Below are 25,502 nucleotides of genomic sequence, written 5' to 3'. Positions count from 1 at the left end.
GTTTCCACTATGGAAGGAATTCTGATTAAATTTGGCCCATACACAGGCAATATTCTTTCACGTGAAATTCACGTGAAAGTTTTTCACACGTGATTTTTTTTCATGTGAAATTCACGTGATTTTGTTCACGTGAAATTCACATGATATTTTTCATATGAATTTCATGTGAATTTCACGTGAAAATTGTTTCACATGAAATTCACATGAAAAAAACCCTTTTTTCAGGTGAATTCACGTGAAAAATTTCATAAATATATTATGTTAATGTATGTATACAGAACAGTATAGTTGTCAAATGTGTCTCAGCCAATCAACTTTGAGGAATGATAATTTGGAAAATCGATAGTTTTACTTTTCAAATAACTAACCTGTAATATCTGATAACGTAACTCAAACTGAAAGGATGTGGTAGGCTATATACTCCGTTATCTGCCTCCACTATTCTCACGTTCTTGAATTCTAAGTTTTGTATTTCTAAAGTTAGAAATTTCAATAAAGATGCAATAGTGTTTTAATAATAACATCGGTTTGAATTAAATTGTGAAATTGTTTTATATATGAAATCAGGGGAGGTTGTTCAAATGCACATGTATGAAAACGGACGATGTTTTCGCGAAAACAGCGGAATCCATGTGATCAACATGCAAATCAAATATGATTGCAGTTTTGTTCCTCAAAGATATTTCAGCATTTATTCATTTAAACCAGCATAGAAATCTAGTAACATCATTTTGGAGCACGACTGTATTCATTCAAAAAGTCGAGCCTCGCTCAAAACGCAAAAGAGACGCGAGTACAATAAATATAGGTACCATCACAGACGTCCGCTTGTGGTTTTAAAGAATCATTTTGTTAGGGCACCACCGTCACTCAGGTCCAGTATGACTATCAATGGTGACATGACAACTCATTTATATTGTTATCGTTTATTTTCATGTATCTTCATACAAATGTATGGCAAAAATTAAAGAAGTCGAAGCGGGGGCCAAATGTTGAACCCACCTTTATTACTTAAGGTATACCTAGCACAAGCCGTTGACCTAGATAAGTATGAAGGTTTAAACTACAAGTGTAGTGACCTTGGGAATATGACCATCCGGATGTATTTTGTTTAGATGTATATAAAATTTCATCCGACATTTCAGACTTAAAAATGCATGTATCCCTGTTATCATTCGTTCTAGAAAGGCGCAGAGTGTCTTAATATCAATCACGTTTTGGTGACTATAGAAAGAGGTGACTCATTTCATATGATAGATAAGAATTACCATAATTTCTCAACACACCATTACAACCTTTCACAAATACATTATTCATTACACGCAATCGATTCATATATAATACATTTCATGCAATCTATGTAGATTTATTCTGTATTTAATGGAGAAATTAAGCCAATCTGGTAGATAGTTGCATAAATAATATAGATCCTGAAATCACTCAAACATCTTGAATACATTCCGTTAATCTCGTAAGCATGTTATCTACTGTAGTTGCAACTCACTCGCATTTACATTATATGTCCATTTTCGCGTATTTTCTATTCACAGTCTTACTTATTTTGAAATTATAAACAACTAAATAAAGGTACAAAAAAAATAATCATCCCAAGATCGTGCCAAACTGATCAAGTATGTGGTGTTTACAAGGTCGTCTTCTTTTAAATGATATTGACATCGCATGTCTATTGTATGTAACAATAGAAACATGGACTACTTATTTAATAACAAGAATGTCCAATATACAAAGGGCTATAACTCCAGATAAAAATAGAATATTGACACAGGGTTCAAACTTGAATTTTAATTTATAATGATAAAGCCACATACCAAGTTACAAATTGATGTGAAAAATGATAATGTAAAAAGTCCGGATAACTCAAATGTGACAGACGACGGCGACGACGACAACACTTAACAATGGACAAAGTGATCCCTAAATGTCCCCCATGCTTTGCAGTCGACACAATCAATTAAACCACCAAAGTCACACTTTATTATTAGGTTTAGACCGACGGATTCTTTGTTATACATTATATATCCGCCATGATGAGATTGACATCATGAATGGTATTGTGTATTATATCACTTCACATTTACAGAACATCACATGCTCCTCGCCATCGACCCACGTGTCCACCAAATGAAGCCCCGCCCTCTGTACCAGCGTCTGTACCTGTTGGAGATTGTACTTGTGGCTGATACCGGGACCTCCGTGTAGATACAAGGGTTCTCCTTCTGTAAGGTCCATAGTGATACCCAAGGTAGCTGTGAATAATTAACAGAATCTTATGATTGTTTAGTCCTCGAGCTGTCTTACAAACGATCAAGTATTAGATTTTGATAACATCATAAACATCAACAGGAAATACAATGTACAAGATCCAATAAGGATTGTATATTTTCCTTTCCAGCTACCAAAGGCGATATTGTATATTTTTGTTTATATCTCTAACATTTCTCCTCTTTATTTTTTCGACTTCTGTAATTTATTTAGATGTCATGTCACAGTGCTTGCTTGTTTAAGGTTAAGAACTCAATGAACTTCACACACATTATACAATATAGAAACACATATGATCAAAGAAGAACATTTGATAATCGTAATAGTGTCAGAACCATTAAACATCACCCTGTGACCTATAAGATAAGCTTACTTACGCAATATAAAGGCGTTTGCTTGCTTAGCTCTGACGTAGAACCTGTACAGAACTAATTTCTGTCGGGAGAATCCTCTTTAATAAAGTCAACCTCTAAGTCAAAATACTCTGGCTTAATTGTACAATTCTCCTCACGTATCAGTCGCCAAATGGAGTTCATAAACATCTGCCTGGCTATTTTCCAAAATAAAGTTAACAATCATTATATATGTGAATTTGTTTATATTATGATTCATAAGTGTCTAGAGTCATGTCCTCCTTCCTGTTAAGTACACTTTTAATGACTTCTAAAACTATTGTTATTACCATGATATTTTTAATTTGGTCAGTTTAAACAAGTGAAATTAGTGGGAATACACTATGCCATTACAAAACTAGACCATTTAAAAATAAAGCATCGGGGAATCTGGAACTGAAATAAATGTGTCCTAGGCTCGGTTATAACCGGAACAAGGACGTTAAGCCCCATCAATCAATCAATCTAGAACTGAAAGGTCACTAGATCATAGATTATTTGGATAGGATTTGAATTTGACACTGTGTTGCTGGGGAGATGAAAATTTATTAACTGTTGCATAGTTATCATTTTAAAATTATTATCACAAATGCTTAAAAAATGATTTTTAATTATATCAATTAATGTAGCTAATATTGTATAAAACAAATCAAGTCTTTATTCAACTACACTCACATCACGTGCAGGTTATATTTAGACCATAGCTAACTCAAACACATACATTTAAAAAAATAAATAAATTTTGTCTTAGATGTTCCACGGTGGTGTTTTCTTTCGGTCAACGATTTTGTAAACAATGTGTTACAATTGTTGTTTTTAATTCTTAAGACACATTTCATTCATTACATTACATTCATTATTGCATTTTCATATACATGTTAAACTAACAGTTTTTATTTTCAAAATATCCAAAAATATGCAAAATCATTCCAGTTTAGCCATCTCGACTTTTCCATTCTTTCATTTTGAAAGGCTATCTATTTACATTGCATTTTTTAATACTCCTCATATTTTATATATAGTCACTGCTTTTTTAATACAAGTTTTCTGTTTTTTCTTTTTCTGGAACGACAGCAAACACGTTATGCGATACCTCCTTAACCCCTCAATATGTTAAGTTTTCACTAAAGTAATGTGTTATGGAATTCTTTTGGAGGTGATCAGTTGAGTATAAGTGATTAAATATGTGGAGGGTATATGTTTTACAATTGTTGATGCATCTTTCAATAACAAGAGTCCTATCACTAATACAAATATTAAAACTACCCCGTATATTTGCTAAATCAGTATTTCTATTATGTTTACATATTGTTATCTAGTCCGGATCTTCTTCTTTACATATTGTTACATCAACTAGGTGCATTACATTTTTGAGGTGATTTACTGTTAATGTATGTATCCAATATAATGAGGACATTCAAAACAAGTATGGTGTTTACATTTGCATTTGAAGCCTGAAAACAATACATTCAATATCTCAACTTATTCTCGACTTCCATGTAGGCCTAGAAGTCACCATGACTGTCGTCTGACAGTATTGACATCTGAGTGACTTGGGCGCTTGAAAGGGTAGGACTAAATACCGGAAAGTCATAGCTAGTGTTCAATAGTTCGCACGTGACCATGAAAAATGTCAAAGATAAAAAATCACCCACGGCGTACACACTTCTTATCTTCGAAATGCTAAGAATTGGTACTGACTGTATAGAAATACTGTATAACCTATCGTAACCGGATGTCACCGAAATCAGAATATTTGGCCGGTTTACGCTGGTATCCGGTTTATAGAGATTGGTAATAATCAACATCTGTGAAATGGATTTTGACTTAGATGTAAAACAAAGAAACTGTACACCTTAGCTATTCAATTGCTTACTTCAACAGGGGAAAAGTCGACCGTTTCATGATATGGAAGTTTTATTTCAAGTGCATTAAAAATGAAAATAAAAACTATTGTCCAAAAATGTCCGTCATTGCTTTCTTAGAAGCAATTTTTTTCAGGTATGATATTTTTTTCTGTCGCCGTTATTAAGTCCTAAACAAATCGTTAATACTTATATCGTAATTTACTAAAAACGAGAATAACAAATTTCAACTGCTGCAAGAACACATCTCGGCTATGTCGGAATTTGAATCGGAATTCTACAAGGATTTACCATCTTATTAGTCGCTGACCCAGTCGATTCTTTAGTCACCAAAATAAGTCAGCTCAGCTTCTATCACTGCCTCAATATGAACATGTAACCTTAAAAACTGTTTAAATATTCTGGGTCATCATCAGTATCAACATCTAGGCATGCTCAGGTCTGTACCAACTTGGTGCTTGAAAGGCACGCGTGTGCTTTCTTTTCAAAGAATATATTTGAAAAGTATTAATTATATGTGACGTTTATCCTTTCGGATTGGTGAATAGTCGTTACTACCTTGATATGACAATTAAAACTACAGGTAAATTACGTATGTGGGCATTTCAATCAACGACATGGTCGTTACCTTGAATAATCAGTAATTGTGAAGGTCTTCGAAATGTTTGTTTAGATTGTTGCTTGTTGAGAAAACGTGACGGCCGGTTTGACAGGGTTGATTACGAAAAATAAATACATTTTTGTAGAGAAGCTAAATCGTTTAAAGGTTGGAATAACCTTAAGTTATATAACTTTTATTTTAATTGGTATATGTATAGAATATCGATCATAATTACTCTATTGTCACGGATGTAGCTCTCTAAGCTTTGCATTCTAGGGAATATGATATTTTGTTAAATTTTATTCAGATGTTCAATTTGTCGAATGAGCTGTTAGAGACTGAAGCAATAAAATAGAAGACCTAACAATTTCAACAATCAGATATTATTATTATCTCATTTATTTTATCAGAATTAAATAATCGAGCAGAAATATGTTTGTTATGTACACATATTCAGATTCTCACCATGAACGTCATTGTATGCCTTCATGACCTCTTCTCTGTTCTGTGTTATGTCGATACTGAAGATCAAACAGCAGCGTTCTGTAAAATAAAATTCATCCATCAATGAACATTAATCCAATTAATAAGAAATCAGATACATAAAGTGACGACGCATATTGACACAGATACATTTACATATTTGGTTTTGCAGTCTTACAAGGACTACTTTCAGACCCGTTTTTCCTTTTAGATATATCGAAGGTACAATATATTTTTATACTTAAAACATTGAACATGTAGATCAGAAATATCATAAAGAACCTGAAATCATAGATACTACGGACTCTTCAACGTCAGCAATATTCCTTGACTATTAACGTATCCAGAAGTAACAGCTTACAACTAAGCTATGTGATTAGCGTCAAACTTTCTATTTCATAATTGTTCATTTCCATTTTAGAAATTGTTTCTCCTACTTAAGAACGACTTTCATTTAGAATTTTGAATAGTCTATGTAATCATAACCATTTCCATAGAAACATTTACTTTCTCGATGCCAATATCTTAAACCTCGTCGTATTGCTTCTAAATCAAATTAATGCGCGATTACGACTGTGACTGTGAACAATTAAAACTACTAAAGGAAAAAATGAAGCTATATAAGATCAGTTAAAACAACGCTTTTGTCAATAGATTCAAATAACCTGATTTGTGTTGAATCTACTTTATGCTTTCTTTTTAGCTCACCGGTTACGAGTAACCGAGAGCTAATACTGTCACCCCGGCGTCCGCGTCGGCGTCGGCGTCCCACCCCCAAAACTTTAAAGTTTTTGGAGTAACTTTTTGGAAAGCTTGTAAGTCCAAAAGTATACACCTCATGCCCTTCTAATTTGGTTTATACATTCATTAGCGGTCTAGGAGTGACGTTATGGCAAAATCATGCGGAAAAAATTGTGATTTTTTCGCATTTTATCATTTGTGGATCTAACTTATTTGGCACCAAAACCCACTTTAAAGTTTTTAGGTTCAGTTTTTGGAAAGTTTGCAAGTCCAAAAGTATACACCTCATGCCCTTCTTAACTGGTTTATACATTCATTAGAGGTCTATGAGTGATGTTATGGCAAAATCATGCAGACAAAAAATGTGATTTTTTCGCATTTTACCATTTAGTGTACTTACTTTTTTGACACAAAAACCCACTTTAAAAGATTTTGGGGGTTAGTTTTGGAAAGGTTGTAAGTCCACACCCTTCTTATATGGTTTATACCTCCATTAGAGGTCTAGGAGCGATATTATGTGACATACAATTTTAAAATGACATGCTTATACATACATAAAAAATGAATGCATAGTGTAATTGCTGCCGCCGTTGAGTTTTCGCAATCATTGATTGCACTTGTTTTGTTTTACGACGACAAGAGGAACTATATCATTTTGCCGGATATATCGGCTGTTCTTGGAGTTAAACTTACTGATGTCTGCGACACTGTTAAGCGCTCTTTTTGTGTCAGGTTCAGTAAAATAAGCCAAAGTGTTATTGAATGAGCGGCATTTTACATGAATTATATATATACGATCAAAGTTGTATAAAACATGAAATAAAACATGTCAACGTCGGACGAACCTGTCATCGCTAGATCTCAACAGCTGTAGTTTTCGTATTTGGTCGTCAGGTTCAAGACTCTGGATACTACCAAACCATAGAATCAATTTTGGGTGAATACATGCCCTGAAAAAAAGTTTCATGAATTAAAAGCTTGACAGTATCACTGAGCTTAAAGTAGAAAATAGGTGTATGGCACTCTCGTTTCATGAACCTCTAAGAAAAAATGAAGCACGATTTACTTGGGGTCAGGTTATAGCATAAGTAGATTCTACTTCTAATTATAAGCAAGTTTATTAGTGTCCATCTATTACATGAATATACACTTTGTACAGAATATGACAGTTTACACCCAAAATTCGAAGGCCAGCCTTGCGGCCAACGGCCGGGTTGAGTACCGAACCCAAGACTCCCCCTTGTATGCATATACAAGTTTCATATGTGTCCGAGAACATGTCGCACAAACCCTTTCAGAGATATAAAGACAATTAAAAGATATCAGCATGTCATTGTAAAATATTAGATTATTTAAGGTGGTTCTTGTGTAGATTGTTTACCTAATGTCTAAAGACAACTTGACCTATAGCATTATTAGGTAACTATTTCATGAGCACAATTGTTATTATATCAATAACGTAACACCACATACATTAACAGTGTTACAATACCTGGAGATATACATAATATCCAAAGGTTTGAATATCATTTCTGTATCACGTATATGCTGGAGGGGGGGGGGGGGGGGGGGGGGGGGGGGGGGGGGTGGTGGGGGGGGGGGGGGGGTTACATTTGACCTAAGATATCCCCCATACACACTTCCCTAGAAGTCATTATAATCTAACATTATTCAACATGTGTGGTAGCATTTAGGGAAATGGAATTGGTTAATAGAAAAATATACGACTGTTTCTTATTATGCAGGCTTTTAATGAAACATGAAATAGTTCATGGAATAATTACAATGCTGTTTTCTATGTGTGGAACATTCTTGCACATATTTAGTCAAACTAGCCAACAATTGTATGTGACCTTCCAACGGGGCAGCAAAAATGTCACATATGACAGGTAGTCTATGAATCCAGGCTCCGGTAACTAGTAATAGGAACATCGGGATGGAAGAACGTGATCACACATGACAGGGAGTCGATTGATTCAGGTGGTTACTAAGACATTGTTGACTCCAGTTAAAACAAAAGGACAGCACAAGTCGATGTTATTTGATTCCGACCATAACAATATTTAGAAATGGTCGATTTCCTTCTGCTTTCCGACGTGTTCGGTGCTTGTTGGTGCATCTTGCCAGATTCCGTTTTCACCACCTAATTTGAGGATGTCACGTAACCCGGATTTGCTCTGAATTTCTATGTCGGGTGTCATTGATGAAGATGAAGTCACATACTTTTCCGAAATAACGTCTGTCTAATTCCTCTTTGTTTTCCATGAAAATCCACATTTTGATCGATTTGGAGCTAGAATAAGGGTTTCCTTTACATGTTTTTGCTGATGCTTATACAGTTAAAATTAAAAGTGCTAAAGCATCGGAACATGATTCAAACTGATTGTTTTCATAAATTGTGTTCTTAGGACAACAAACGCAATTCCCCTTCATTGTCCCTGCTATGGCATATGAAACGTTGCATTATTTCATATATATATATATATTTTTGTTGTTGCTTATATTAGATTTTAAAGTTAATGGAAATAAAAAAGTTTTAGAAGGTAAACACAAAATATTGAATGAGAAATATAAAATAAAAATGCTGAAATATAAAGCATAAATAGAAAAGGAAAATTACAATATAGATGATATAATATAACATACATATTGATATACAGAATACAAAAATACATAATATATCATGCACATTTAAACTCGAAAAACATTAGATAAACATAAAATCGTTGAATAATGCACCGTTTGACACGCAATACTCTATCGTTAGCCGTGTTGAATAGCACGATATCATATGTTTTCGCCTTTTACCTTTCATCAGACGAGTAACGACGTATTTTAGACGTCGTGGTGCACTTCATGATAGGCATAACATTATGAAGCTTCTTCGAAAAATGGTCTGTCGATTGCATTTTTCAATCAATGAAAGCTCTTAAGGACCAGGACCGAAACTATCACACAAAGAAATAAACGAAAAAGAAACCCGTGTCTACCTGATTTCACTGATGCCAGTTTCATAATCAGCAGGAATAGGTTTGATTTCGAGTTTTTCAGCATATTCTTCAGAAAGTTGTCTGCAGGTGTCCGATAAAAACTCTAAAACAGATTAATGTATCAAGTGAAATGCAATCATTCCTGTCCTGTATTACATGTATGCTATTGGCCTGAGAGAGAAGATAAATATGACCATTAAATAAATCTTGTAAGTAATATGGATAAAAAATGTTTAGACTATGATAATTATTCAGACCGGAAAAAACTATTCATTGACCATATTGAAAAATATGTTGGCGATAAAATATAGAGTTTAACCAGTTTTGGTCTTACAGAATTAAGAAGAAGGGAAAACTTTTTTAAATAATTTTTACAGATTTGGGGTTCTCATTATTAAATACCTCCCCGCAGCCCCTGAGGATATTCTCTACCAGTCTTTACGGTTTAAGAAAAGTATTAGAATAAATAGACGCCCTGTTGTTTTTTTTAAAGAAATTATGTGATGCTGATATATACTATGTAAAGGACCTTGTTGATGGAAATGGAATTTTTATGACATATGAACAATTTATACAAAAATATCAAGTTCACATTAAGTTCATGAACTTCATTAGTCTCATTAGTACCATTCCAAGAGGCTGGAAGAGATTGGTCAATTACCACAGACAAAGTATTGAAAATATTGTACATAACAACTTAAATCAAGTTAAAAGTATTGAAAACCATCAAGATACTTCTATGAAAATATTATTATAAAGGTGGCCTATTAAATCTCATGAGAGATGGCATACCTTGTTAGATATATCTTTATGCAAAAACGAGTGGGAAAAAATCCATGTTATTCCGTTTAAGGAAACAAATGACTCTAAACTACAAAGTATCCAATATAGAATTACTCATAGAGTGTTCTTTACTAATGCAATGTTATTAAAAGTTCTTGAAAACGGAGAGTGCAGTTTTTGTAGTGGAGCACCAGAAACAATTTGCCATCTCTTTTGGGATTCATTATTCAATCATTATGGACAAGTCTTATTAACTCTCTTAATCAATGTTATAGTATAAGGCTAGAAAGAAAACCTGACTCTTTCCCGCTTGATGACAGACAACCAATGGGTCTTAATCTAGTAATTCTTTTGATTAAGAAATACAAATCTCTGCAAAGACAATACAAACACATTCCAAATTGGGAAAATTGTAAAACCTTTATAAAGAATTATAGAAGTTCAAATCTATATTCGGTCTACAATCTTCCAACCAATATGGCTCGGCAAAAGTGGGAAAGTGTCCGATCTATCTTCATATAAATCCAACAATTTCAACTATATAAGTCATGGAATTTACTGTTGAAACTATATGTAACATGATGTAAATGAAATGTTGAAATGAATGATGCAATAGAAAATAACAAATTAAAAAAAAAGAAGATTAATGTATTAAGTGTAATGCCATATTTCCTGCCCTGTACTATGCCATTGACCTGAGAGAGAAGATAAATATGACCATTAAATAAATATTGTAGATACAAAAAATAAATAAATAAATAAATATGTTACCTGACTCAATCAAATATTGATTACTATAATAACAGACCTATTTATTTTACAACAATTGCGAAACGAGGTTATATTAGCATTACATAATCTCCCCTGTTGGCTCGGATGGAAACGAACGAGAAATCTTTCTGTGGAAGGAGACTGGAGTACCCACAGAAAACTTACGCGGTCGGCCAGTTGACCCCAATACCTTTTCACGGCATATAGGGGCATTTCACCCCCGACCATCTAAATGAAATACACGGGTTTTACCTCTGTTCTACCGTTTTCAGCCCTTAAAATATTAGTTCATGATTGAAGCAGGCTGATAGATTATAAAATGAGACAATTATGTGACCTGGTGTCCAAAATGTATTTTCCTGAAAACGTCAGTATCTATAAGTTACTTTAAAACAACATCTAAAATGAATATGAGTTATATCTCACTATTGATCAAAAGATGAGCGTTCATACCTACAAAGGATGTCGTGGGATCCCTAGCCAAGAAAAACCGAAATTGATACTCTACATCATATTTGATAGCTGGTCCTATGGACTGATTCCCCCGTTGTAAAAATAATTTGAATGACTCGGGTGTTTCACAGCTATGTCCATGTATGTCTTTTCAATATGATTTCACCATGAAAGCGTTTGATAGCGGATTCGTTGACACCGTCCTTAAATGGCCGCATTTAGTTTAAAAGGCACAAAACCAAACTGAACCAAACCAATTGCACTTTTTGGTCGATATTGTATTATATCTCTACTCTGGGATTCGCCCGAAATCAAATTTTAACTGCCTCCAACTAAGATATTGATAAGGTAGCACATTCTTTTAAACTGGTGATTGTTTTTAGTTTGTGTCGTGGTTACTCACTATAGACACACGGATGTCTTATAACTTATCTTTCGCGGTATTTATATATATATATAGTTTTCTTCTGACAAATATATATACCATTTCATGAATGACACTACAAAACATGCGTTTATCAGGGGCTGGCGCACTTTGATTAATCGAATTCATGTAATATAAAAATATTAGAGAATAACCAGAAAAGAAAGAGACTACATACCATGTGAGATATCAACGGGATAAAAAGTCAGCTTGTCGTGATTTTGTAATATATTATCAATAAATAAACGTGTTTTTTGGCAGTTCCCGCTTCCCATGTCGACAAGATCGGTCTTTTCGGTATCAAACGTCAGCATAGACTGGAAAACAAATCAGAAGTTTTTAATAAGGACTAGCTTAATACTCTTACAATGTATTGCACAATGACATTATAAAACCTTAGAACCTGACTTTGAATTAGTATGAAAATATAAGTTTCCTCTACCTTGAGGGTATGACAGAGAAATTTCAAACCCTAGATATAATGTACTGAACTGTCCAACTCGAGGCTCTGCCGAGGTGAATATAATCAGAAATATCCCAAAAGTTGGAGAAATCACGTCATATCCTCTAGGCAGAGGAGATCTCACCGTATACTGAGTTCATATACGCAAGGTCCAATTGTTTAAATACATCAATAATAAATTGAATGGCAACACTTAACAATATTCAAATATATTTTTGTTAAATATCCTAAATTTGGTGTTAAACATAATGTCTAGTTATCAATGTGTATGTGTAACCCGAATCGGACCAGGGAACACCGAGATACCGAGACACGTGGAACACATCGTGTATCAACGGGCTAAACAGTTTCGCCGAGTATGAGGAGGATACCCTTTCACATTCTATCCGGTAGGTTGATACATGGCCACCAATATCTATGGTCAGATAGTGCCTAACCAAATGTAATTCAAAATTGATACACACCAATGGCAATCTGAAATTGTATTAGGCAAACCACATTCTTTATGATACTTTGATATGGCCAGAGGATCTTTTTCGTACAGGTTTGTCAAAATATTGATCTGTAAATATTTTTCATGGATATACTGAAAATCAATATAATATGGAAGATTCCCTTAGTCCTTACTTTAATAAGTGATATTTCAATTTCTACTTAAATTAGACTCAATGAAATTACCAAATTAAATCAGTTTTATTTGTCCATAAATTCGACCGGATTAACATCATTCTATGCGTATGAAATATATATATATATATATATAGTCAGAAGCCGCTCGCTCGCTTCTGCACGATCTGTGAGCATAACATATACTGTACAGTACATACATCAGGTCAATGTGGGAAAAATCCAATACGTTTAATTTACAGGAACAGTTCAGAAATAACATACATGTGAGATTATCAGGGCTTTAGAGGAAGTGAATAGAACGTTTCTGCTAGATCGACATAACCTAGGCATCATGGAGGCGATTCTGAAAATATCAACGGAATTTAACAACAAAAATACGGGTAAAAATGTTAAATTCGCTCCAGAATGATGCCTGAATTTGCATATATTCATGATTAGCTCATAGTACTTCAAATTCACCCACGTCCAATCAAAATAATTTCGTAAACATCGCAGTCCGATTCTATCCTTGCTCCTATAAAACCGTCCTGGGAATCATTTGTGTCAAACTCTGTGTGTCGCGCGGTCGAAATATCGAATTCATAGGAATAAGTGAATATTTATAAAAGGAAGTTCAATCAATCATAAAGAACTATCAGTAAACATAAAATAATTGAAGCATCACCTTTTAATCAGTTGTAGTGCTCATATCAAGGTCACAACCAACTCCGTAACATAGTTCGAATCGTAGAGGTGGCTATTCAGTTTATATCGAAGCGGGTGACAACGGGATTACAGCATTTTGTGAAAAGCAAATTGCATTTTTGTGTGAAATCGAACTTTTCAAAATGCCTTCCCAGTTCTGTCTATTCAATAAATGTATGGGTTTGAAGAGAGCTACCCTCAATATCAAGTTTTATACTGGTGGACCTAGCAGGCATTCCTGCGTTGTGCGCAATTTGTGGATAATAGACCATGTTTTCTTCAATATTGAAGTTACTTTACATGTGTTGTGTTTATTGGGGTTCCAAAGGGTATTTATTATAGATGAATCCTCCCGAAAATCTATCATCAAGCGTGCTTTATAATAATGCAATTGTTCTAAAACTTTCAACACTTACCCACCACTATGATCTCTTTAAGGAGTTTGTCTTTTAACCAAATGTGGTCACTCAAAAGTGTGATCGTTGTTAAATAGATTTTCGACGACATCGCCCTGCTGAGGTCATTAATGAATTCGAATTAATTAAAAAAAACAGATGGCGTCACGTAAATTTATTTCTCTTCAGGAGCGGTTTCCTTGTTCACAAAATGGCATATACCGATTTGCGTCACTGTCTATTATAATTGCGGCGAATTATCAGGGGTCATCTCAAAATATTTCGTGTGTTTTACAAGTAACTACGTCCGTTGGCTATGGCAAGATATGGGAATCAGCCATGCGTATCGTATGTTAATGGAAGCATGTGCGTAATATTTATTCTTAGAAATGCAATAGACATCATCAGCTTGTGTCTTTAAGACATTTCATCACTATAGGATGTGAGAATGATCTGTGAATTTAAGCTGGTAACTGGGATCGTCTCAGAATCATATTAATTCCCCCTTAAAGCCGCAATTCATATTCTTTTTAATTTTTCATGGCTTATTTTCGAGAATGAATATTTTTAAGGAGTTTTCTGTTGACAATATTTGACGTTCAAAGTATAGGATGTGGCCTGCAATGCGACTTAGATAAATCGATTTGGGATTCCAAACTTTGTAATTGATTGAAGTAAAGAATATGTTTGCAATATCAAAATGTCTATCTTTCCTAGATAAAACGTCCTCATCAGAAGTATGTGCATGGATTGTATTGACTCGAGAAAATCAGCGAGACACCCCAAGAAATGTATGCCAAATTTGATGCATTGTCACCTTAATTTATTTTGTCATTTAAGTCAGCAATGAAGCAAAATTGCTTACTTCAACCTATGGTAGACCGGTTTGTTTAATGCGTATCAAACGTATATTTACGTGTTATTGAATATAAACTAAAGGCGAAGTGCATGGATGACTTACCGGCCTGATGGACCTTTCGTAGAATTTGCAATGTTTAGATAATAACACTTAGCTGTAGAGACTGATTCAGCATATTTAAGGATGATATTTTATCCGTTACATGAGAAATGGTACCATGCTTTCTGGATAGAAATGAAATATATTGTCCCGGCTTCCTTCGCTTTCTTCCATCTTTCCATCTGGATGCCGATTTTTATGACTTTTTATGACGTTCGCTTTATTGTCATGTCCTAATTTTCTCACTGATTCTGATTTCTGTTTGCCCATTAGCTAATCGCTAACTCGGGGACTCACGTCCGTCATTTTCGTTTTTGTTAGTGAAGTGAAGTGTACTTGCTTTAATACTTAAGAACTTTTAACTGTCTTCAAACTTTATATACGTATTATATATGTTGTATTATGGTAATGTTTATCACTTTTACCAAAAATACCAGATTTCCTTAACATTTATTTTGTAGCATAAAGTGATTTCAACAGCGGAATACTCTTTTAAGACTGGCTAATTTCCAAGGAGATTTCCATTGACAATGTATTGGCCACTATCCTTTTACACATCATTGATAATTCAAAAGTTCACATAACCGAGATGTGATCACTTCCTGGTATTTTAATCGTAACAACAAGTCCTATGACTTGATAGAACATAACGGCTTATCTTTATTTTCAAGAAATTGGTCTCTGCAATGAATCTATGACTCAAATTTAAGCATATTCAAAAAATCATAAAAAAAACAGGACAACACCAATTGTTTTAGATGATAACTTAATATAGCTCACATTCACAGCTCACTCTCATAACAGTTAGCGGAAAGGTATAACACAACTCGACATCGCTCTGCTGAAGTCATTAATGAATTCTGATTAATTTCAAAATCATCTCTTGAACGTTTTGATTATTTTTTCTCAATTTTGTCTAATTAGTCAATATAAAATACCAAGGTATTCCTATCTATTGAGACGCATTGTTCTTATAATTTTAAAATATATAACTTACTGAAAGATGGGCTTTCAATACATTCAGCTCACATCTATGGAAGTAGTAGTTTTCATTTTCCTGTAGACACATGTCGTTCAGCCTCGACCCTTCCTTGTCGTAACGATACCAACTAGGTATATATTTAGGTGTCGACTTCAGGCCGTCTAGCAGTTCTTTCCTCGTATCCATTCTATTAAATAAGTAAATAATCATAATTCGAAGATGTCCTATACATGTAAAGACAGTTGTATCGTTCTTTCAAACACAATTCGTTTGAATTCCATGTGTATATTTGACGTGTCGTTTGCCTGCAACAAATCAATAGGCCGTACATGCACTTGTAGACAAATCTCCAAAAACAACAGTTACGAGAATATTTTCTGTCACATACCGGTTCGGGTTGTAAGTATAATATTTGTAACCTTTTAAATTACGCGCCGATTTCTCGCGCGTAACTTTTGTATGTTACTGCGCATGCGAGGACACGAAGGTAGGCATAGCGGGCAGCCATATTGACAGGTAGAGATGTGAATATATTGGGAAAGCCTTAAGGAGCGTGAAATTCAGCCACGGTAAGTTGATGTTTTTATTTCAGGGTATTTGTCGTATGTATAAGCTCGTGCGTGGCAACTTATTGGCAGTACTGAGCTAACAGGTGCGCGTACGTACGATACCGAGAGCGGTTATGTGTATTGCCATGTTTGTATAAAATAACTATTGAATGAATGTTAATTATATTGTTAGGGTATAGTCTTATAGTGATTGTTATTTATATATTGTAGCTCCATGCCAATGCCATATCATGACCATGTCCTGTCAACGCTATATACATACCTATTATCTATGAGCTGACGGTGAATGTATGGAGGCCCTGAACAGCCGTATGCAGACGATTGTTTACCAAAATGGACACATGTTCGTCTTCTTATAACGCCTGGCGGTGTGGTACTACAATGACTGTTATGTCGTTGCAGGAGTTCTGATATTCTCTGACACATGTATCTGAATATTATGGAGGCCCAGCTGTGTGTTGTGGCTATATTAATTGTCTGGTCATTCATTGATTGATTTACGACCATTTCATGAGAACGTTCGACTTGACTGTACTATATGTACATGCTGTTGGTGTCTATTTGTTTGGTGAAACTCTCTCCATGCGGTGCCTGATAGCTGACAGGTTATTTGGATTTCACCGATATCTATGGAACATCAGTGGGGACAACAACATGAATACACCAAGAGGTCCAGGAGGGTTATATTGACATTTATGTGTGGGATCTACTGCGCCAGTCACCACCAGTGCTCATGAACTTTAGGGATGTTAGATGTAAATATATTTGTGTAGTATAGCGACCAGTGTTGTGAATATATTAGTGAAGCATAATATTGGAGTGAGACATCATCATTTGGAGTGAAAGAGGGACTATCGTGTGTGCAAGTGTGTATTATATTGTATAGTTGTACATTCACTTTGTAAATTGTAATAAATGTAAATATTGTAACCCTTTGTCTATTTCATTTGTTAAATATGTTGCAATCCGTCTCGGTTAGGTTACATTTTCAAAGTTTCAAAGATTAACCAATACCTGCATTTTATGAAGACAGTTCCTCAAGTCTCAGCGCATATCAACCACGGACTCATCTTATGAAGTAATACGCCATCTTTAATCCTATGACAATTTTTTTGACATTTAATATAATATGAATCAATAGTGAAGATATATCATGCTTTCTGTAAGATACGTGCATCAGAAACTTTAGATATCGTTTTTTAAATCCACTGCAATCTGCGATATCAGTGTCATGGCATACTGTGTTGGGTCAAGGCCGAATGTTACAGCGCCAATTATAGGAAAGTTACCAGACAAGCCAGAGCAGAACAAGTTCAGCAGGCCAGAATACGAGTGTCGAATATCTTTGATTCCCTGCAAATAAACACCCGTTGTGTTTATTATCAACATACATATACAATGTCACTATACATGTATGCATTAAATCAATATTCACTAGTTGAGTAATGTTAATGGAAAGTGCCAGGTAACATGTATATATATATATATTATTTACTATTTTCTATAGCAATCATTATACACCTATTGAATATATTAACATATATATATATATATATATAAAGCAACCATGCAAGTACCTGGGCTGAGTAATCTGTATTTCCTAGTATTTATAATGTTGAATATACATAACCACAGCCAAAGAAAAACAAACTGATTCTATACCTCAATATTTGAACATTCATTATACAATCATTTTATTAATTAGTATTATTATACCTCTAACGTGCCTTTCAGGGTATAAATTGAATGATATTTGGTGACTAGCTAGTTATGTATAAGAATTGATTTATCTACTTATTAAGAACAATCTTAATGGATAATCGTATCTAGCATTAGATGATTGTAACTTTTAACTTAAATTCTTACATTGTACCAATTTGTATGCAGTAGGAAGATGCGTGTTCTATCAACACATGAGAAAAAGACTACTGGTAGCTACCAAATGGACATAACAGTCGGAAACTCTCTTGTTGATCAATTCCATTGTTTATCAATAAAAATATATTGAAATGAAAAGAATGCTTCATAGAAAAGATAAAATCGAGTGAACATGTAATGATTGCAATGAAAGAAGTAAAATTCAGAGATATATTGGTAGATTTGTTCAATTTGCATTTTAAAAAAGATTCGACATTTCAAAACCTGAAAGTTATTCCATCAATTGTGAACGCAGTGAAAAAAGGTTCAATGGATTAATTAGTGCGGAAATCGGTAAAATAATTATGACGTTGTCTATTTGTGACGTTACCGGAACGTCATCTTAACGCCGCCATTTTAAAAGCCAAGGACTGATCAACCCATTTTAAGTGTTTTCTCCTGTAACCCGATGATCTCCGCACAAAAATCTAACGTTAGATAAGTATTTTTTCAAAAAACTGAACTGAATATTGCGGAAATGGGTGCATATTTGACTTCTCCACGAGGTAAGATAACAACAAATGGCTGAAGCGTACAGTTCCAAGAGAACATTTGACCACGTCACTATTAAATATGTGTCAATACACGCTGTGCTTGACAACCATAGTTAATCTGAGACAGAAATTATGGATTGTGAATATATCAATTAAATACGAAAGGATTATTAAAGAAAAATGTTGAATTGCTTTTTTTTTTTTTTAACTTTTGTTAACACTACTGGTGTCTTAACGTAGATTCGCCGGAATTATATTATCTTGGGAACCACGGCAGCTGTAGTTACCAACGTCGCAACAAACCCGAAGTTTTATTTTCTTCGTGCTAACGAGCTAACCTGAGGAAATGTCCGTTGCAAACTGCGGACATACTACCGTATATGCAGCCAACATGCAGTACAATCCTTACATATATTTTAGACAACCGAACTAACACATTTTGGTAAAATTGTTGAAATTAACTTACCTGGTCGTCATGAGACGCGTGGAAGAGTATGTCAAATGATATATTTCTGAATATATACACCACATCCGGGTCGAAAATTTTAAATACTACCTCGATCTGTGTTAACATTTGGGTATTAAACTACTTGATAGTCCACTGTACACACTTTCAATTCATGGGCATACCATGACCACTGGATAGAATTTGTGCACTGGACCGCAAATATATTATCTGCCTGACCCTTGGGTGTGACACATGTGTTTACCTGGCCAAAGTGTTTTGATTTACTTTTGCAATAACCGACCCTTTGGAACTGTGTGACCCTTGTGTTACCTTGCAAAAGTGTATTGATTGTTTGTACTTATGTAATTACCTGTTGACCTTCCTATGTATCTATAATCCGTTGGTCAGCTATTTCTTATGAGAGCATGTAATAGTTTATATAATATATTTCAATTGTAAACAACTAGCCTGTTCCTATCTATAAAAAGAACACCTTAGGTAGCAGTGTACAGTAAGAATGCCCAATTCTAAAAAATATGGCACATGTTTAGTTAACCCTATATATTACCTCTAATAAAGTATATATATTTGTAATCTTTACAACATTTGCACTTTTAATACAGTTCTGAAGGATAAGTAAATTTATTTTTTTCTGTGATTTTTATAGCTGTGAATAGCATGATAATGGCTTAAAAACTGCTAAAAAAATGAAAAATATTATGATATTTGACCCAAAATGACACAATTCTCTACACAATTTTTTCTCCTGAAACTTATTTAAAATTAAATATCTCTATCCTAAAGAATCAATCTTGTTTTGACATATGTTGTGAATTAAGTTTTCCTGCTATCTTACCTTTTCTGTGGGCTTCCATTTTTCGCTGTAGGCAAAACTAAATTTCCTGGGTAAACACACTTTTTGAAAATCCGGTAGTTTAAAATCCTGAGCCAATTTATTAATTTTTGTTTTAACAAATGTGAAGCCTGTATGTACTACTTCATACTGAATATACCAATTCTAGTGTACATTTATTTTTTTTCATTTTTTTATGCATATTATAATACAGGAGTTATTTACTTAAAGCTGACAGTGCAAGTTAAAAAGCATCCAATTGAGATTAAAAAAAAAAAAATACATGTACAGATTTCCAAAAATCGTTTCCGAGACATCCCCCAATTATGGTTGTGTCGTATCTAAGGACGGGCAGACATTTTTGTTTTTTGTAATGCGGAGATACGAGCCGCTATAAAATCGCGTGCGTTCATTGAGACAAGTATCAGTCTATCGATACACGCGCATAGCGACACACCTCTCCATTATACATAGTATACGTTCTCAATACAAACGCAAATGAGTTTTTGTTCACATTACGTAACATGAATATGGAATTTGAAGAGGTAACTTTATATATATACATGTATATTTTATTTTACAATAAAAGAAAGAAAAGAAAGTATTGACAACACAAACTATTTGGGCCCCAACAAAACATGTACCTAATGAAATTATAAACAGAGTAAATATGAGTAAATTCCTACCTGAGTCTTTCCAGTGGGATATGCAGCAAGAACAACTTTACAACTGTTACATCATTATATCCATAGTTTCCATCGAAATATTTTCCGTGTCTTCGTACAAATGTATTATTTGTGCACGTGCCATAACGCAATCAAAACGTGATAAAACCGCACAACAGCCCTAGTGTAGTGTAGACAATAGGAAAACATCCGAGGAGTGCTAGTGTAGGATACGAGTATTTATCAATTAAAATATGTTGAAAGAAAAAGAATGTTTCATAGAAAAGTTAAAATCGAGTGAATTGTTTAAATATTAATTAGCTGTAGAGACTGGTTCAGAACATATAGGGATGATGTTTCATCTGTTACGTGAGAAATGGCGCCGATATCTTTGACTTTTCATTACCTTCGCTACATAGTCATGTCATTTTTATTTTTTGTTCGTGAAGTTGACTGTGCTATTCTTAAGAACTTTAAACAACATGCAACTTCGATCTGTATATGTTGTATTAAAATAAAGTTTAGCACTTTTACTAGTCGATAGAATTATAAGATTCCCGTTTTCTTTTATTTTTGCAGCATAAACTCATTTCAACGACGGAATGCTATCTGAAGAGTGGCTAATTTTCAAGGAGATTTCTATAGAAATTTCGTAGATATGAAACTTATACCCGGATAAGGTCTCGCAGGTATTTTAATTTTAATCGTACTAACAAGTCCTATGGCCTGGTAGAACATAATGGCTTATCTTTAAGACCGTATCATTTTCAAGATTTTTTTCGTTGCAATTGAATCCATGGCTTAAATTAAAGCATATTGTAAAAATTACTCGAACATCACCAAAAACGTTTTGAGACGACCCCTTAATAAAGTTCACTCTCATAACCGACGGTCAACGGAAAGGCCCGACACCCACGTACCATTAATTCATTCACTTGAAATTAGTAAAGCTAATGTCTAATTTGTGTGCACGTACTGTACTCTCTGTATCTTATAATAGAAACAGTATGTGTATAATCCCTTACTTGTCTATACCTCAATACCCACCGTGTAGGTTATGTATACCTTAGTACGAGCCTATTGATATAATCAGGAAAACACTATTACACTTACCTGATTTCAGGGTAATTTAGGATAGATGCCAAATACCAAAGGTGAGTCAATAGGCCTCGACGAGTTAAACACACAGTAAACACCAGAAAGTGGTAAATATGAACGTATAATCCTTAGTCTCTTTGGTAATAATGGCCATCGTAACTAGTACAAAAGGTACCCGGTATCAATTACGTAATATACATGTTCTGGGCCATGCATAATTATTACACAATATATACATTATACACGGCCACTTGTTAGGGATAGGCATTGTCAAGTTTTGTGGGTTCTGTCGGACGTTGCACTTTCATTTGTGTTTCAATAAATATTCTTTCCCTAATCTAACGTCGTTAAGGTGACAACATTTTGTGACCACCATTGAATTCCTTGGTATAATGACGATCACAGTATTTTAATAAGGGAGTCATATTGATATTTAATACAATATTAACATACATATTATAAATTGTCACCCTATTTGGCTGATGTTTACACATTACTTTTAACCCCATTAACTCCCAGGATTTTTTAATGGAACTGAAAAAAATCCGATATTTTGGTTCATCATGATTTTTCACACTTTTGCCTCAACATTTTTGGTAAACAACCCATATATATTTAGAAACTTGAGAATATAACCTTTTCAAATTTAGTAACAAAAGTGGTGTTTTTTGCATTATTGACGTTACCATGGTAACCCAAATTTTATGATTTTATGAAAAAAGTTACCTATTTCATAGGTTTATACATTTTAAGCCAATTAGAGTGAATTAAGTGCTAATTTATAAAATTAATGATATATCAGACGCTTGAGGAAGGAGGATAAACACAAATAGAAGTAGTATTTTAGTAGGGAGTCACGTCCGTCGTTTTTTTTTTTTTTTTGTGCATGAAGTTGTCTGTGCATGCTGTAATTGTTAAACACTTTGAACTAACTTCTAACCTTATATGCTGCATTTAGGTAAAGTTGATCACTTTTGCTACTTGGCTAAAATACAAGATTCTCGTTTACTTTTAATTTTGTAGCATAAACTCACTTCAACGACGGAATGCTATTTGAAGACTTACTAATGTTCAAGGAAATTTCTATTGACAATATATTGGACGTTGAAGACCACTATCTTTTAACACATCATCAAAAAAATAAATGTCTATTTATAGACATATTTTTGTACAATAAAGCTTAAGCTTCACACATAAATTGGTTAGTATGAATATGTAATTACAGTATGCTAATTATTGTCTCCCCATTGGTCAAGGGTCATTATTGCCACTGTGGGGCCTAAGTGACCTCCATGCAAAATTCATAGCTCTTGATTGGTCAAGGGCTCATCCCAGCCCCTGCAACACCAAGGTTATCCCCACTATAGAGTTAATCCCTGTATGTTTATGACGCCATCTTGAAAAGTTTCTAAATAGGTGAAATCAATGTTGTTTTGATTGAGGAGAATTCAGTTTTACAATTATTTTAGAAAGGACATCCCTCCAACCACCCCTGCATTCCCCCTTTTATTTGTGGATCTTAATTTTCAAACTATTCTTTTGTGCTCTTCTTTAGTATTTTAGGATTGTTAATTTTATTCATTCTGTTTTAGTTATTTATATTTTGTTAGTTATTTATATTTTGTTGTCTGATATAAACTTGATTTATTTGTATACATTTTTAAACTATTCTTTTGTGTTCTTCTTTAGTATATTAGTATTGTTAATTTTATTCATTCTGACTTATAGTTATTTATATTTTGTTGTCTGATATAAGTTTGATTTATTTGTATAACACTTGTAAGCGGAGTCCCGGTGCTTCCCTTCTGGTCATTTTGGCACACTGCCAGGGGCAGGTTTCCTTTTTAAAGGTTTTTCCTGAAGTGCTTGATGATCCATAAATAGAGGAGTTAGTTTTCACTATCGTAGATTTAAAGGCGTACTTCTCGCTCACCTTTGCTAAAAATCATGTTTAATTCAAAAATATATGAAATATTGTTGTTAATAAAACACAGCTGCCCCTTTCATCAAGTGGTATGCCAAGATTTTACAGCCATTTATATTGTTTGGTATTTTAAATTTAATGTTTTGGTGGAAACAGAGCTCGAGGTATGGACCAGATTGTGTAGCTGCAGATGTGATAGGTTGATATTGTTTTATAATCTATAGCATAAACTTTATAAACTTATAAACTTTAGCAGGACAAAAATATAATTATTTTATTTCAATAGAAATTTCGTAGATATGAAACTTATACCTGGATAAGGTCTCGCAGACTTGGTTTTAATACAAAATTTCACACAACAGAGATGGGGTCACAACCTGGTAGTCCTATGGCTTGGTAGAACATAATTGCTTATCTTTAAGACCGTATTGTTTACAAGATATTTGTCTCTGCAATAAATCCATGGTGTATAAGGTTGACACCCGTACCATTGATTCACTCACTTGAAATTAGTAAAGCTAATGTATAGTTTGTGTGCACATACTGTACTCTTCTGTGATTATGTGTATAATCCCTTACTTGTCTATACCTCAATACCCATCGTGTAGGCTATGTATACCTTAGTCCGAGACTATTTATATAATCAGAAAAACACTACTACACTTACCTGATTTCAGGGTAATTTAGGATAGATGCCAAATACCAAAGGTAAGTCAATATCCTCGGCGAGTTAAAAACACAGTTAACACCAGAAAGTGACAAATATAAACGGGTGATTCGTAGTAAATTTGGTAATAAAGGCCAGTGCAGCTAGAATGTACGGCACCCGGTCCCCGGTGTCAGTAACGTAATATACATGCTCCGGGCCATGCATAACGATTACACAATAATTACACTACATTGTACACGGCCACTTGTATGGGGTGGGCATTGGCATGTTCTGTGGGTTCTGTTGGACGTTGATATTTCATTTGTGTTTCAATAAATCTTCTTTCCCTAATCTAACGTCGTTAAGGTGACAATATTTTGTGACCACCATTGAATTTGATGTCGTTCATGGTATTTTAATAAATAATATTATTAATATTTAATACAATATTAATATATTATAAAGCATAACCCTATATAACCGATATTTACACATTACTTTTACAGTGGTTAATGTAAATATATCTTCTTCTTTGCCAAAGTTGGTTTACTGCATCCTTGGGTGAAGGGAACTCAACATTGTATAAAGAGTCTGATGAGATAAAGCTATCAATTCAAACCTTCTACTATTGGGATGGAGGCATATTAAGTTGGTTGCATACTCGAGTGAAGAGGACTAGGCCTCATATATTTGGTGGGTATGGGCGAATTGGGAGAAAGGGAAGGGTCAAATAGTGGGGCAATTGAAAAAAAGATATATTCAAATCCTCCTCCTTTTTTCTGTAAGGTTATTTTTTCCAAATTTGGCATGCATTAGACTTTGGTTAGGGAGACTTCGTTTTTAATAAACTTTCGGTTTTTTATAAAACAAACCATAAAAACAACTTCATCGTGATCAACCCCGAACATAGCCAGGGAAGTATATATGCAACATTATAATCGATGTGTACACCTAAGTTATGAAGTTATAAAAGGCGGAGAAAATTTA

General features: G+C 34.1%; 1 protein-coding gene and 1 long non-coding RNA gene across 7 annotated transcripts; one reads left to right on the top strand and one right to left on the bottom strand.

Annotated features, from left to right (window-relative positions):
* Nucleotides 1–970: 970 nt before the first annotated feature.
* Nucleotides 971–24,893, bottom strand: LOC117320393 (histidine N-alpha-methyltransferase-like). Of its 6 annotated transcripts, XM_033875021.1 has the most exons (9): nucleotides 19,345–19,577; nucleotides 17,757–17,820; nucleotides 15,914–16,085; nucleotides 11,965–12,103; nucleotides 9,356–9,458; nucleotides 7,211–7,315; nucleotides 5,607–5,684; nucleotides 2,661–2,833; nucleotides 971–2,267 (listed from the first exon to the last, which is right to left on the bottom strand). In XM_033875021.1, the coding sequence occupies exons 3-7, from the start codon at nucleotides 16,082–16,084 to the stop codon at nucleotides 5,615–5,617; spliced, it is 588 nt and encodes a 195-aa protein (XP_033730912.1). In that variant the 5' UTR covers nucleotide 16,085; nucleotides 17,757–17,820; nucleotides 19,345–19,577; the 3' UTR covers nucleotides 971–2,267; nucleotides 2,661–2,833; nucleotides 5,607–5,614. The 6 variants fall into 6 exon arrangements, with proteins under 6 accessions (XP_033730912.1, XP_033730898.1, XP_033730905.1 ...); XM_033875007.1 differs by lacking the exons at nucleotides 17,757–17,820; nucleotides 19,345–19,577 and adding an exon at nucleotides 24,534–24,893; XM_033875014.1 differs by lacking the exons at nucleotides 17,757–17,820; nucleotides 19,345–19,577 and adding an exon at nucleotides 21,958–22,137.
* LOC117320456 lies at nucleotides 16,331–17,397 on the top strand. Its single transcript, XR_004531045.1, has 2 exons — nucleotides 16,331–16,467; nucleotides 16,678–17,397. It is a non-coding gene; the product is annotated as an uncharacterized LOC117320456 (long non-coding RNA).
* Nucleotides 24,894–25,502: the final 609 nt, after the last annotated feature.

The sequence above is a fragment of the Pecten maximus genome, chromosome 2, assembly GCF_902652985.1.
Source record: "Pecten maximus chromosome 2, xPecMax1.1, whole genome shotgun sequence".
Lineage (NCBI taxonomy): Eukaryota > Metazoa > Mollusca > Bivalvia > Pectinida > Pectinidae > Pecten > Pecten maximus.
This window is presented reverse-complemented; position numbering and strand designations above follow the sequence as displayed.

What these genes read in the sequence shown, in the direction of transcription:
- LOC117320393 (XM_033874995.1), bottom strand. Translation starts at nt 16,974, where the DNA reads ATGGTCGTAAATCAATCAATGAATGACCAGACAATTAATATAGCCACA. An exon ending in CGTCAGCTCATAGATAATAG is followed by an intron (nt 16,086 to 16,729) that starts GTATGTATATAG and finishes CTTATTTAATAG; the next exon opens with AATGGATACGAGGAAAGAAC. An exon ending in ACTGGCATCAGTGAAATCAG is followed by an intron (nt 7,316 to 9,355) that starts GTAGACACGGGT and finishes ACTTTTTTTCAG; the next exon opens with GGCATGTATTCACCCAAAAT.